Source organism: Otolemur garnettii, unplaced genomic scaffold, assembly GCF_000181295.1.
Source record: "Otolemur garnettii isolate 467f Iridium unplaced genomic scaffold, OtoGar3 scaffold00116, whole genome shotgun sequence".
NCBI lineage: Eukaryota > Metazoa > Chordata > Mammalia > Primates > Galagidae > Otolemur > Otolemur garnettii.
Genome location: NW_003852511.1, coordinates 432,038 through 447,790, shown reverse-complemented (window position 1 = coordinate 447,790; position 15,753 = coordinate 432,038). Strand labels below are relative to the sequence as shown.

General features: G+C 49.9%; 1 protein-coding gene across 2 annotated transcripts in view; it reads right to left on the bottom strand.

The window, feature by feature from the left end:
* CUNH1orf198 (chromosome unknown C1orf198 homolog) overlaps positions 1 to 14,751 on the bottom strand; it is a 19,325-nt gene extending 4,574 nt beyond the window's left edge. The window contains exons 1-2 of one of the 2 annotated variants that reach the window (XM_012809889.2): positions 14,223 to 14,751; positions 3,314 to 3,832 (exon numbers count right to left, since the gene is read on the bottom strand). In XM_012809889.2, the coding sequence (XP_012665343.2) occupies positions 3,314 to 3,832; positions 14,223 to 14,417 (714 nt within the window). In that variant the 5' untranslated portion in view covers positions 14,418 to 14,751. Of the gene's footprint in view, positions 1 to 3,313; positions 3,833 to 10,775; positions 11,443 to 14,222 lie in introns of those variants that run through there. The other variant, XM_012809888.2, reaches the window with a different exon arrangement.
* Between the last annotated feature and the right edge of the window lie 1,002 nt (positions 14,752 to 15,753).

Below are 15,753 nucleotides of genomic sequence, written 5' to 3'. Positions count from 1 at the left end.
CAAGTGAATCTTTCTAAGAGTAGAATGTGAACGTTTTAAAACAACTGAGAAAATGACATGAAGGCTGTGTTGACCAGTTTGATGGAAGTATTTCGGATTGTGTGTGAAAACCCCACACTGTACCCCAGAAGTGCATTAATGTACATAGTTACCATTCAATAAAAACAAAAACAAAAACAAAAAAACTACACACTCTCACAAAAGAGAAACACAAATATTGTCTGGAGGGGGCAGGAGGCAGGGGGGTGTTTGGCAGGATCTCTACCTGGTGTGCACATGTGAGGGTGCGCAGCACACCCCCTGGGTGAAGGGCTCAACTACAACTTGACTTGACCTTAGAAATGAAAACAATGTAACCTAAACATTTGTACCCTCATATTAATCTGAAATAAATAAAAAATATAGAAACTACTCTATGATTACACACAAAAATAAAATAAAAATGGGAGAAAGAATTGAATGGATGTTTCTCCAAAGAAGATGTACACACGCCCAATAAGCCTGTGGACAGATGGTCAGCATCGCTAAGGACCAGGGAAAGGTAAATTCAAACCGCAATGAAGAACCACTTCACCCCCAATCGGACGGCAACTGAAGAAAAAGAAAATGACAAGTGTTGGCAGGGAAGTGGAGATACTAGAACTCGTGCACCATTGGTGGGAATGACTGGGCAGGGGAAGGGAGGAACAGGGAGAGATGTGTTAAGGACGTAAGTGTAAACTCCAGCTAGATAGGAGGACTAAATTCTGGTGTTCCTGATGAGAATAGTTAACAACAATACATTATATAGTGTCAAATAGCTAAGAAGAGGATATTGAATGTCCCTAACACAAAGAAATGATAAATTTGGAGCTAATGGATGTGGCTAATTACCCTGATCTAATCATAGTACGTTATATGTACTGAAATATCACTGGGTACCCCAAGAATATGTATAATTAGTGTTGATTTAAAAAATAAAATAATTTTAAAAGAAACTAAGAAAGTACAAAAGATGGTACAGCTGCTATAAAAATCAGTATGGGGGTTCCTCAAAGAAGTAAAAATAGAATCACCATACGATCCAGCAATCCTGGTCTGGGTATATATATACCCAAAAGAACTGAAAGCAGGATCTCAAGAGATATTTGTACATCCCTGTTCACAGCAGCTTTATTTACCATAGCCAAAAGGTGGAAGCAACCCAAGTGTCCATCAGTAGATGAGTGGACAAACTGTGCCACATCCACACAGTGGGATCCCATTCAGCTGTAAAAGGAAACTCTGACACCTGCTACAACAGGGATGATCCTTGAGGACTTCGTACTGAGCCACAAAAAGATAAAGACTATGATTCTCCTTACATGCAGTACCTAAGATAGTCAAATTCATAAAAACCAAAAGTAGAACGGTGGTTGCCAGGGCCCGGGGGAGTGAGTGTCTAACGGTTCCAGAGTTTCAGTTTTGCAAAATGAAAAGAGTTCTGGAGATTGATGGTGGTGATGGTCACACGACATTGAAAATGTACTTAAGTGCCACTGAATTTACACTGAAAAATGGTTAAAATGTAAATCTTACGTGTACTTTAACACAACAGAAACAGTTTAAATATAGTATGTTATTATAAAAAAAAAAAGTGAACACAAAACAGCCAGTGAGTTTTGAGGGCCAGAGGAAGCCAGGCAACGCCAACGTGGAACTGTGTCCTAGGCTCTCCCTCACCCGGGCAGCCAGGAGAAGCCTAGCCAGGCACATGCAGTGGGGACACCCAGGGTCTTCAAGTGTGCCTGAGCCGAGGGCACTGTCCAGAGTTTCCCAGAGCTTCCAGGGCAGCAGTTCCTCCACTCCCTCCAGCTACAAATCCAGATCTAATCCTAAAGAACAGCCTATTGGCTACCTGGGCAGGTCCCAGAGAAAACTCCTCTAACCACAATGGCCCTGGCTGCAGTGCCCGGTTCCTCCTCTGACAGCAGTGAGCTCACAGGCTGCTTGAGCACTGCCATGTTTCCTCTCACCTCCCACATGGTCCTCCCTCACTGGGGGGCTGCAGACCCTTGTCTCCTCCCCGTGGCCATGCTCACCTGTGAGTGGTTTCACCCCTTCTTTTCCCTTCTCCCCCCTCAGTCTTCTAGGAAGGCTCTGAAAGGCCAGAGGATACCACTGTCTCAGGCCACATGGTGCAGAGAGCAAGCGGTGCTGTCCCCAGTGTATGGACATGGAGCCTTGTCAAGGGTCTCAGCCCAACACATGGGCAGGCCATGATTTCTCCCTGAGAAACGGCTTTCAGACAGCTATATGCAAATGTATTGCTTTGTTCCTTATTAAACAAAGCCTCCAAACCGTGGCCTTCCTCTGAAATACAATGACTATCTTTGTTTTCCCTTGCTTTTGAGCGATCCTCCAGCACTAATGCCATTTTACTTTTATTTTTATTTTTTTAGAGACAGAGTCTCACTTTGTTGCCCTCAGTAGAGTGCTGTGCCTCTTGGACTTAGGCCATTCTCTTGCCTCAGCCTCCTAAATAGCTGGGACTACAGGCGCCAGCCACAACACCCGGCTATTTTTTGTTACAGTTTGGCCAAGGTGCGGGGTTCAAACCCACCAGCCTTGGTATATGGGGCCTGCACCCTACTCACTGAGCCACAGGCGCCGCCCACTAATGCCATTCACATGGTATTACCCTCTCACTTCATAGGCACCCACAGCCACTGCTCCCACCAAGAAACAGGAAGAGCATTCCGAAGCCAGCACTGTCCCTTCTACGGCACAGGCCTGCTCTCTCCACCACCTGCCACCTCAGGATGGAGGCATAGCTTTACCTGGTGCCTGGAGAGAACTCATTTCTCTGAAGTCCTCCAAGGACCCCTAACCCCATCCTGCTGGGAATCAAGCAGCAGCCAGTTCTTCCCTGGAGCAAGAGTTTCCTGCAGTTGTGGTCTTGGTGGAGGCTCTGGGGACACTCCTCCTCTTCCCACCCACCCTTGGGGACACCAGGAGGCATCCCTACTGCCCACACAGCTGCCTCCACGCAGGAGCTCTCCCGACCCTGCTCACCTGCCCCAACATGTGGGGGAACAAGTTGGGAACAAGTTGGGAACAAGTCGGGTCACCCAGAGAGACTTGTGAATATCTGCATATTTGTCTGTGTCAGAGCTGTTAACAACCAGCTCCCTAGCTGCAAAAGTACCCCAGGGAAGGGTCAAAGGACAGGGGAAAGGAGAGGGGAGGGTGGAGGAAAGCACAGGTGGCTGTGGTCCCTGAATCCAGGGTCCTTCTTCTTTGGCACAGGATGGAGGAGCCACGGCCCGAGGCCACATCCACACAGGGCACCCACCTGTGCGAGCTCCGGTTCCGAGAACAGGACGTCCTCCCCGTCGTCCGGGCCCACATTCAGCTTGGCAGGGGTGGCCTCTGGGACCTTGCCTGTGAGGGATGGGGCAGGCTGGGGCCTCTCTCGCTCGGTGTGGCCGGGATGGGCATGCTGCTCCTGGCGGATAGCGACGGGTCTCTCCACCTTGGCCTCCCTGTCCTTTGAGGTGGGCTCCTGCCGGTAACAGGCAGGTAAGACCTTCTCCCCTTTCTCTATGGACTTGATTTGGCTGGGGGTCAGCGACTGGAACTCCGCATCGGGCCCCTCCCCGCGGGAGCGCTCAGCGTTGATCTTCCAGAAGGATGCTTCCTCCTCCTTGCGGGTGGGCCCCAGGGCATCCAGGCTGGAGGACCTGCTGCCCTGGGAGGACTTGAGCGCCTGGGAGCCCTGAGAAGGTTTGGGCAGAGGCCTGGGCTCGCCAGCTGTGCTGCCATTGGTCGGCTCCTGGATGGATAAGGAGGAGACGCTGAACTCCATCTGACTCTACCGCCACGTAGAGGGAAGAGAAAAGAAAGAAGGCAGTCCTTAGAGTGGGCTCCTGGCTGTGCCTGCTAACTCCACCCCCCACCCCCACCCCCACCCCCACCCCACTCTGCGCACCTACACCTATAACACGCACTTGCGGGACTTCTGTCTGCTGAGTTCGGGCTATTTTCAGGACTGATGTTGCATACTTGAAATGCACCAGAAGCTTTGATCTTGCAGTCCCATCACTCATTGTGCTACCAGCAGCATGGAGACCCCTGGATTTCACTAACGGTTAAGGGCACCCACCTGTCTCCCTCAGTGAGATTCTGGCCTTCCTGAATAGGACCTGCCTGGAAGGGGAAGTCCCCACTAGGAGGGTGAAGAGGAAGGGTGCCCACTAGAGCACAGGGCCCCTTACCCGGTCAGAGCCCAGCCCAGCCCATCACCACCCCGAGGGCAGGGCAGGGCAGGGCAGGGCAGGGCAGCTGATGTGGCATCTGGGTATGTACAAAATGCTCTCCTCCATCCAGATGCTGCTGACCACCGGTGACCTCTAAACAGGATATTGCTGAGCTGTTCTGACCAACAAAATCATTACAGGCAAACCTAAACATCCTCTTTGGAGTAGAACATCCCCTTCCAAGCTCTGTAGAACAAGCAATTTGCAACCTCGATAATTTCTAAAATCAATCCTGAACATTTCTTTCTCCCTTACCATTTCTACTCCTTCATACTCCCCAACTTTTTATGAAAATAAATCAATTGATTAATAAGTAACAAAACCATATTACAGAAAGTGTGAAAAACGTACATAAAGAAAAAAAAAACAGCGTTAACTCTTCACTCTTCCCATAATCACTTTTGTATTTCTGTGTTAACTTTTTCACATCCATATTTTATGAAGCTGTGGTCCTATTAAGGTATGAAATTTGGGGTGTTGCTTTTTCACTTCTTAACAAGCATCACCTATATTGTGGCATTATAACTATTATTATTACTATCATTTGCAGTTTTTGGCCAGGGCTGGGTTTGAACCCACCACCTCCGGAATATGGGGTCGGTGCCCTACTCCTTTGAGCCACAGCGCCGCTCTATAACCATTATTTTTAATGGTTACAACATACTTCATTCCACAGCTGTCTCACTACTACTTAATTTCTCATTATCAGTCTGCTACTTCTAATCCTCACTGTTGTAATTGGGGTTGCCATGAATATCTGTGTGCATATAGTCTCTGCCCTATCTGGGGTTAATTTCTTTAGATAGATTTCTGGACATGAACTATCAAAATACAGCACAAAAGGTTAAACCTCTTTTGTTTGTATGGTTTTAGATGTATACTATCAAATTTGCTTTTCAGGGGCTGTCCTGAATTTCTAAAGCCATCAGCTATACATTAGAGAATTTTTAGTCACTGACTGTAAAAATATAAAATTATCTGTACCAAATTAATATATAAAACATGGTTCTTTATTACTTTCATGCATACTACTTCACTTAATCAACGGTCCATTCAGTTCTATAAGTTTTTACAAATAACAGCACTCTCCAGGACACTCACTATTGGGCAGGGACATGTCTCTTAGGGCAAGGATGAAATGCCGCTTTCCTTGCATGCATGGCAGGCCCTGCCACACAGAGGGTGGCATATTTCTCTGGGTCTGAGGTTTCTCTGAAAGGCCTGGCTTCTGACAGCCAGAGATCTTCCCTCCAGGTTCAGAAGGTGAGATGATGTGGCCATGAAGAACACAAGTTCAAATCACAAGACCAGGCTGCCCTGAAGCTTAATGTAACATGAAATAAACCCAAGGAACAGACATCAAGCCATGACTCTGTGTGGAACTCTGCTTAAGAACAAATGTAGATGGCTCAGTGTGTCTGAAGCATCAAGGTTTGCAGATTTTTATTGTTATTCTCCTTCTACAAATGTGAGGTTTGGAGTGATGAAGTAAATTGTCCGAGGTCACCAGTCCATAAGAGATCGTACAGCTGGGATTTCAGTGTAGATGGACTGATTCCAAGGCCTGAAGCCTGAAAATCATTGCACATACAAATAGCCAGCAGCCACCAGGTACAGCGTCCATGAAAACCACAGAAAGCTTTATACATACTGGGATTTCTCTAAGTATGGGGATGATCTAATTTTATTTTTAAAGAATTATTTCTTAGTGAAGCAGACTGAATCTTCTAAGTATTTCCAAATTCCACAACAGAATACAGGGACACCATGGCCACAGAGATGATGGTTTTCCTTAAACACATGACTAAAAATGGCTTGGAAGCAGGGCCCCAGACTCAGAGGACACAGCTGCCTTTGATCGAGAAATTGTAGTGTAAGGAAGGCATTTAAAATAAGCACTTTGTCAAACCCCAGGCTTTTTTGGGACTGACAATTTCTCCAGCAAGGTCTTTGTTCAGAAGCTTCTGCACTCTGCAGGGCGAGGCTGGACCACCATTCTCCGTGGAGGGCACCAACAGGCTGCACCAAGGAAGGTGGAGGGGCTCCTAGGCTGCCTCGGGGCCACTGCTGGAAGGGAACCAGCAGGCCACAGCTGGGCCTGACCTCCTCAAGCATAAAGAGCTTGCGCCCATTGCTTTTTGGGTGACTGGAGGTTTGATGACAACTCTTCAGAGGAAGGTGTTATTTGGTTAGAGGAAAGGGCTATGCTGGGAGAAGCAGCTGCCTAGCTTGGGGGCTTTGGAGGTGAATGTGGGGAAAACAAGAACTTAAAGAAGAAAAAAATTCTAATGAATTTGCTTCTGAGTCTTTTTCCTATGTATATTTACATTGGTCTCGATTTTGCAAGTGTGACTACAAGCTCCTTTCCAAGAACAGCCTGTGACACCATGGAGGTGGACAGCAGAGGCCAGGGAGGGTCTAGGAGGAGGGTAAGAGAAGCTCACAGGCCCCTGACACGCGCCACTGTCCCCCACCAGCCCCCCAGCCTGTAGCTGGCCTCACTTCTGATGTTTCCTCCCTGTTCCATGATAATCACCCAGGCCGGACAATTCTCCTCACAAGTGTGTTCTACTGGGCCCACCTCTCTCATTTCCTGGCTCCACCTGCCCCCTGCAGTCTCCCCCCTAGTGCCCTCTCCAGACCCTCCTACACATGCACATCTGCAGGGATGGATTTTCCCAAGGATGGCTGCCAAGCCCCTGCCACTCTGGCATGGGCCAGTCATCCCTCCCCTTGATCGGGTGGCCTCAAAACATTTGTTGACCAAGAGATGAGGTCAAAGGGGTGCTGTGCCCATCCCCGTGCCATGCCTGGCAGCTTCTGCTTCCTGATGGGAGGCCAGCCAGGGAGGGACGCAGCCCTTCCACCCAGAGCATTGTGCAGTGTGCAAGTCCTCAAGAGTACTGAGCTGGTCATCCCGGCCAGCCCTCCTGGCCAGCTCCCCTCAGACTCTCCTATGAGCACCACTGCCTTGGGCTCGCTACAGCGCTCACATAGGGGTCCAGAAGTACCCCTGCCAGAGTGAGAATTCCACAAGGCAGGACAGCCTTCCTCTTGCTCAGACACCGAGTCCAGCATCAGAAGGGCCCTTGAACTGCTCAGAGGCTGCCGTGTCCCTGTCTCTCAGAACATTCCAGAGCAACATAGGTGAGGAGGGCAGTGTCCCAGGCAGTCCCACAATCAGCAGGCTCTGCAGGGTTCACAGCACAGGGCAATAGCTCTGCTGTGAGGTGCCAGGAGGGAGGCTCCAGGACAGTGCTCCTACAAGCTGTTACTCTGGGTACAGACCTGCCTGCAGGACTCAGCTAGGGACAACAAAGACCACACGCAATACCCTGGGGATCACAGTAAGGCATGAGAGGGGCCAGAGCCACCAGGAATACTGCACATGCTCCAGAACTAGTGACCAAGGGGTGGAGGCGAGTTGATCTCAGGCCACAACTCAGAACAGCAGTGGAGCACTCTGGTGTACGGGGCACTCAGCACATGCCAGGCTCATGCTGACACCTTTACACACATCCACTCACTTAACCTGCCCAATAGTCCAACGAAGTCAGATGATTCTTATTCTCTTTTTATTTAAGAAGAAAAAGGCCTGGGATTGTAGCCCTGCACACGCTGTCACACGTCTACCTGGGGCCTCAAATAGGTGCAGGGCAGGGTGAGGGGAAGGCTAGAAACGTAATTCTCCTACTTCTAGAAAAAAGCCTATTTCTTTTCTGGTGTGGAAAAGGAGGTGGCTGTCAGGAAAGGAGGTCACATCAGCCCTCTCCCACCACCCTGAGCAAGGGGCGACACCCAGCAGGAGGGTGCCGTGTTTGGAGGAGGGGAAGGGACTGGTGGCTGACAGACACCAACGCATTGGTGCCGGCTACAGGCAGAAAGTCAGACTTAGGGGTTCAACATAGCAAGGTCCTTCAATATACTTGAGACAGAGCAGAGGGGACAGTCCCTAAGGAAGCCATCCCTCCTTGCAGCAATGCTTAGCCCCACCCTCAGTGTCCCAAGAGGCCAGGGAGGATCTTCTGGGAGGACTTTATCCAGCCAAGCCAAGGCTGGGCGTCAGTCACCCGTGAGGGGAGCTGGGTCTCAGCTGGTCACATCCATTCTAAAAACAGAAAGACCACAACTGAGCCCAGCCTCTATTTTTATGTCCCACTCACTGGAGAGGAATGTGCAATATTTCAGTAAAGGGGGAGTGCACGCCGCCAAAACTAACTGTTTGGCTTGGCAGCCTCCCACAGATCCAAATTGTTAAGACAAAGGCTCTAGCAGCGTTGTCAGAAAATGCAATCGTTTATTGGAGCAAATCCTAATAATCATCAACCATTTCACATCAATTCTTTCCACCTCCATTCTGAAGAAGGAAGAGGAGGAAGAATGGAAAACACTAAAATCTTCTAGACTCACAAAACTAGTATCAGTGGCACTGTGACAGGGATGAGACAGCATGATCTGGAGACAAGCTGTGGTGTGACAGTGCCTGGTGGCCCACTCGCCCCAAGTCCCAAGGCTCCTGACATGGACTAAACTAACAACCTGTATGTTCACCAGGCCAGGCCCTGCCGGGAGCCCCGGGCCTAAGGACACGGGGCTGTGGAAGTGGGGACACAAATACTATCTCAGGCTGACTGGGAATAGCTCTGCTGAGATCCAGCAGGCAGAGGGTGGAAAGGGTACTGGGCCTGGTCATTGAGGTTAAGGGACAGGTGACAGTCTTTGCCCTGCAGAGGCTTGTCATCTCACAGGAACACAGATGCAGTGACAAAGAATTCATAAACACCATCCCATTTTCATCTACCACAGGACTTCTGAACAGCAACATGGAAGAGGGATGATTCCAAAAGCTGTGGCACCGGGCTGGGCTCAGGACTGCTTGGCTCACGTCTGCCACTACATTATGCTGGGTGTCCCCACCCGTGATGTGGGTAGCTGTGAGCACTAACCAAGGACACGCACCCTAGGCACTCAGACCAGACCTGGGAACGTGGCAAGGTTCGTGACTGGGACAACTATGAAAAGGGGGACTTTTGCTGAGGCTGGAGAGCAGAAGCCCTTCACAGACAGCTGGGGGGACTGCGACGAGACAGTGGGGTAACGAAGGACGTGGCCCCAGAGGCTGGAGAGAACAGAGCCGTGGGATGGGCAGGGCTGGGTGGGTAGGACATCACCCCACATGTAGGGGAGCAGGAAAGTTCTCAGCAGGAGACACAGCAGAGCCCTGGATCTCAGCGAGAGTCAGGAACAGTCCAGGGTGTGGGCGGAAGGGAGACTACTAGGCAGAGACAGAGGGTCTGGGATTAGAGGATCCAGGGGCCCCAAGTAGTACAGGAGCTATGCTGTGGGGTGGGGGGGAGTCAGGCAAATCCTCTATGCACAGAACACCCTGATGGAATGGTCCTTCTGTTCCTCATGGGCAGCAGACACCTGCAGGCCACAGACAGACCCCAGCTCCAATCTCTGTGCATCCATACCACCTGCCAGGTATCTGACATCTAGGTCCTGACCTGCAGCAGGGAGGGAACCCTAGCCTCCCAGAGGTGAAAAAAATCCAAGTATGTGTACAGCTCTGTCATTGCGCATAGCCCCATCACTGCACACAGCCCCATTACCGCCCACAGCATAGAAGAGGTGCTTGTGCTCATAAATGCTTCTCTTCCCAAGGAAGGGACTGGAAGGCTTCCTACCTTGGGGTTCATCAATATTGGCCCTTGGAGATCTTCTGATACCCCAGGAATCAAGGAGCCGAGCCCTATGCTACCCTACATTCCATCCTCAGACAGGCATCAGAACATCATGTAAGGCGACAGGGAGGAATGGAGTGGCAGAGAGGAGAGCCAGGGAGCCAGACAGCTCAGGAGAAGGCGGCCAGCTAGGAGTGGGAGCAGGAGTCCCAAGAGCCCAGCTAGCCAGGGTCGTGGCCTGACCTCTTTGCCTCCAAATTCCCCAGCCCAGACTGCCTGGGGAATGCAAAGAATCCTCTCCCCACTCCCTGCTTCCTCCCCTGTCTGGAGCAATCTAAATGCTGGGGTTTTTTCCTCTCCAGCTATCAGTAGCATGAGAAAGGAATGCAGTGTTGGGTCCCCATGCACACCCTCTCGCCTAGCATGCCTGCCAGGCTGACAGATGAGTGGAAAAGATGACAGCCATGAGCATCCTCACCCTGGGCCAGGCAAGCCTCCTATCCGCGATGGAAGGGTTGGAGCAGCAGAGGCATCTCAGCACGTATCAGCCTCAGGAAGAGACACTAAGACAGGGAAGCAGGGCTAGAAAACCAAGCAGGATTCCAAGAAGCAGGGTACATGGCAGGCAAGCTGAGACAACAGCCTCTGCGGAGCTGCTCTGGGCTCTCCTGATCAAAGCTGCTGGGACTACGGCAGTGACCATAGGTCCCTAGCAGAGAACCAGCTCATTCTATGTTAGTGGAATTGTCAAGGGCTGGCCAAGAGAAAGGACAGGGACAATTGGGTGAGAAACCAAAACGCCTTAGATTCTTACCTCTGCCCCTGACAGCTATGACCTTGGATTGGGCTAATCCTGCCTCAGCCAACCTACGGTGCGGAAACAGCTGGAACTCTGCTTGCATTCTCTAAATGTCTGTTAAACCTGACAGCTGAAGGACAGCATGAGATTAGATCTGCCAGCATGTGAAGGAATGTGTTAAATAAATGCAGAAATCAACAAAAGGAAAGATTCTGTGGTTATAGCTTTTGTCCTAAGTGAGATTTGCCCCCGAACAGGGCTCTTCATGCCCTGGGCTGGTTTCTGAGCATGGAGATGCCTGCAGGCATCTCTGTGTCTGGAGCACAAGGTTTGACACAGGCGAGTGTACAGTTACATCCACTGAGTAGAAAGAAATCAATGATGATTTCAGAGCTGAGAGGAGTCCCAGGTGCAGGGAGGGAATGGGGAGGTAGGGTTTAATGGAAACAGAGTTCTAGTTTTACAATGACTAGAACTCTGGATGTGGTAATTAGCTTGATTTAATCGTCCTATAATGTACACATGATCAAAATACCTCTTCATACGCCATAAAAGTTTTTCATTTGTCCATTAAAAAATAACAAGAAAAGGGAGTTCTGGAGATGGAGGGTAGTGGTGGTTGTCCTTAAGCACCAAACTGTACACTCACAAATGATTAAGATGGAAAATTTAATGTTATGTTTATTTTGTGATTAAAAAAATTAAACTTTAAAAAATAACAAGCAAAGAATTAAAAATAGGAAGAAATGACCTGAAATGACAAGGCTGCCAAGGGTAAAAATGGCTACAAGTTCTCTGACATTCCTCCATCAAGAGGTGGGATCCCTTTCATCACACTTTGAATCCAGACTGGCTTGTGCCTTGATTTGACCAGCAGAACAAAACAGAAGTGATACTGTGCAATTTCCCAGCCCAAACCCTGAAACTCCTCTTAGATTCATGTATGTGAAGAGGTCCAGGCTGGCCCACTGGAGACATGTGGCCCAGCTGACAGCCAACTGGATGCCTGAGAGGGGTTCTCCTGTAACCTAGCTCCCATCAGGCTCTCAGATGACACCACCATGATCCAGGCAAGGCCAAGAGAAGAACAGCCCAGCTGAGCCCCGCTAACACCAGTAACCCACAGAACCATGAGCTCAAGCCATGAAGCTATGGGGTTGTTATGTAACAACAGATGCTAACAGAGTGAGGAAGGCACCAACTGAGGGACAGCAGGAAACAGGGGCCAAGTCTCCAGCCCCGTACTGGGAGATCTAGGGCTCTGCACTGCCAAAGCCTCCTGTTTTGAGCTCCTCAACAGGGCTCTTTTAAAAATCTTTAAGTCCTAGAAGAATGTGGGGTCCTAGAAGGAGGGAGGCAGGGCTCTTGAAAGCCAAGGCTAAGGAGGAGTGGCAGGGCTTTCTAAAACTCAACACTGACTAGTGAAGGGAGAGGATGGGACAAGCTCCTTTGCTCTTTGAGTAGGAAGCCCTCTATTTCTCCAAGGCTTTCAAAGGCTTCTAGAAGGCTCTCAAGAGGTTAGACAGGAAGGGGAGGACAGTTTGAGAAATAAACTGGTGCTCTGGACTAAAAGGAGCATGAGATGGAGCTGAGAACTCTGAGCCACAAAAGGTCCAGGTACAAGGCGGGACAGATGCCTACTTGTTAGCAAGCTCCCCTGAGTTAGCTGTTTCTAAGAGGTCAGATAAGCTGGGATCCAGGGACAAAGAGCATGAGCACACGTGTATCCTAGCGGACTGCATTTCCACTGTTACCCAGGGCACCTGTTTCCCATACTGGCCCCAGAAGCTGTGCCTGTGCCAGCGGCCACTGCAGGAGCTATGCCACCTTGGCCCGCAATGTCATTTATACCAAGTTAATATTAGATTAAATGTCCTGTCCCACAAATAGCTGACTTGGGAACACAGAACAAGGTAAATTCTTCAGAGAGCAGCTATTCTCATAGGGCCTGTGATAAGCTTAGGTCTTAAGACATTTTAACTAATTTGTCTTTCCATTTCCTTCACCACTGCAGATCATCAGAGAGCCCAGTCCAGGGAAACTTGCACTGCTTCCTGGGTCACCATACCCACAAGCAGAGAGGCTACATGCCTAGCACTACCAGGTGTCACCTGCAGGATTAGTACTTCACACAACCACCCATCATGGGAGCCCAGTGAAGAGAAATATTGAGGGCCCTGGCTGGATACCAATATAATGACTCATTGTCTGCCCACCTACAACTGCCTGTGTAGCACTGGTAGACACAAGCTCCTGTGCTGGCTTTAGGAGCCGTTGTAACTCCAGCTTCCCCAGACAGGATCTTGGTTATGCTGCAGCCAGTGCCCAGAACCCTAGGGAGATGGAATTAATGCCATGCATCCCCTAAACCACCTCTTCACAGTAATAAGAATCAGCTCAGCTGCCATAGGCTCCTACATCCTGAGGCCAGCTCACTTTACTTAGGGCTTTCAGCAGTTACTCACCAAATGCTGTCCATGTGCAAAGAATGGGACCAGCTGCCCTTGAATATTTAAACCCCAGTGCAATGTTTCATTTTAAGACATAGTTCCCCATGGGAGGGCCTCTCAGGGTCCCCTGTGGACTACCCTGACTTACCCTCCTCCCAGACCCCCAGGTACCCATGTCTACTGGGATGAGGGGTTCTGTCCAGCAACTATGTGACAGGTGAAAAACCAGTAAACAGGCCCTGAAAGTATCAGCACTCAAAGGCTATGGTCTGACGGTGCAGTCTGAGCCTTGTCCCAACGCACCGAGTGCCCGTTTGTTGAAGGGACCCTCTAGGGCACAGTACTGGATGCTCTGCATTCAGAAAACCCTGCTCCTTTACTTCTTCCTCTCTGGGTTAGAGACCTTTGCCTTTTAGTCATTTTGCTGCTTAGGAATGCACCTGCCCTGAGGCAATTTAGGGGGTGGTAAATGAATGAAGATCAGTTAAGCCTGAAGCTCCTAAGCAGCTCTGGCAATGCTGCTGCTGCTGCTGCTGATGATGATGAGTGACCAGAGACCAGAGCAAGTGACCCAGGGAGGGCTGTGTGAGCTGAATACCTGACTCTGTATGTCAACTGGCCGAAGCTGCCTCCAAGTTCTCAGAGCTGTGTCTGCAGAGGCCACTCACCAGGTGTTGAGTGCTGCAAGGTGCAGGTGTGAGCAGAGAAAAGGCCCTGACAGAACTGCGCCCCTTACCCAGGCTGCTGGGAGCCCCAGTGGACATCATGGGTGTCACTGGGCCTGGCTGTCAGTACTGACCAATACTTTGAATTCTATCACTAGACCACACACTACAGCTCCTTTCCTCCTCAGGGCCCCCAGCCCTGCCTTTCCACAACCACGGGCACATCACCTGCAGGCTGGTAGCAGGGGGCTACTGCCTTCTGAGTCCATCAAATGCTGAAAAGAAAACACATTAACAACTCAGCTCTTTTTAAAAGGACAAGTGAATCTCAATTTAATCCAACTTACCCTTGTTTCCCAAGAGAAAGGGGCGGAGTGCTCATCTTGCCAAGTTAAGTCCTGAAATACAAATTCAAGAATAAATCTGAAACCCAAACCCAAACACACCCCATGCAAACATCTACCCTGAGCCTTAGAGGAACCAAAACTTAGGTGCCATCTGATGTTGTGCTGCTCTGCACAGAAAGAGCTGACCATCTGCATCAAACTTCTTCCTCAATTTTCCTACTGAGGTTACCAGGCGCTCTTGTCCCCAGCCAAACAGACACTTCATGAATGCTGGTGAGGACCCATCATGGCCTCAACCAGACAGAGAAACTGAGCAGAAATGGAATAACGCCTGACAGTCTCAGCAGAAGCCACTTTGTCTCGGCCCTGACCAGTGATTGCCTTGTGGCCATGGGAGGTGACTTAGCCTTTTGAGCCTCAATTTCCTTATCTATCCAAGGAGGATCACAGGTTACAGCAGCAGCTGTAATGGGCAGGTGAGGTAACCTAGGGAAGGAGCACCAGGCCACACATCTGCACTCCCTTCTTCCCCCCCGAGGGCTGAAAGGAATGAAGAAACTCCACTAAGTTAGAAGGAGAATTCTGAAACCACTCCCCACACTCACAACAGAACACGATGGAAAGACCCTTTGGAACAATCACTGTGGACTTCACCTTGGATCCTGTATGTTTTGTTCATGGACCTAATTGGTTTCACTTGGAGAAATCAATTGCCTTTCCCTGGGTCCCCCCACCCCACTCCCCATGCCCTTCCAGTTATTTCTATGCTAGCAAATATTTCATCTGTATCCAACTTTTATTGGGCAACATTTTTGCTTTTAGACACAGAATCTCACTGTATTGCCCAGCCTAGACAAACCCCTGGGCTCAAATGATCCTCCTGCTTTGGCTTCCTGAGTAGCTGGGACTACAGGTGCACACAGCCACACCCTCTTGTTTCTACTTTTTAAACTAAATCATTGACAAACATTGGGTAATGTGGACTACAATGGTGTAAAATATTTTAAATTGAAATGAACACCAAGTTGATCACATTCATATCCCTCTCAAATCCCAGGTAATTTACATCCTCCCGTAAAGTGCCCAGGTAACCTCTTCTTCTGGCAGGTACTCCCAGCTGTAAGAGGCGGGTAGAGGGGGCGTTCCTTGACTCTCTCTGTCCCACAGGACAAAGCGTTCTGCCCATTCTGCCCCAGACCCTCTTCTTTCAGCCCCAGTTTGAGGGAACTAAGATGCTTAGAGGCAACACCAGGGCTCGTGGAGGGGGCGCCTCACAGCCCCGCCAGGTGTGCACCTAGAGCCTCCAATCCCCCAAGCCGTGTTCTCTCAGCAGACCCCTCCTCCCATAGACAGCAGTTGGGGGCCAGTCTCCAAGCTGGAACAGAAAGCATTCAGTAAGGAACTATGTGTTGACTGCCACATACGCCCCAAGCGCGGCCCCTCAGCAACCTGCTCTGTCCCCAGCACCCACAGTCCATACACAGCAGCGACATCCAGCTGCTTCCACAGACTGACTCTCCTCCCCAGCCTC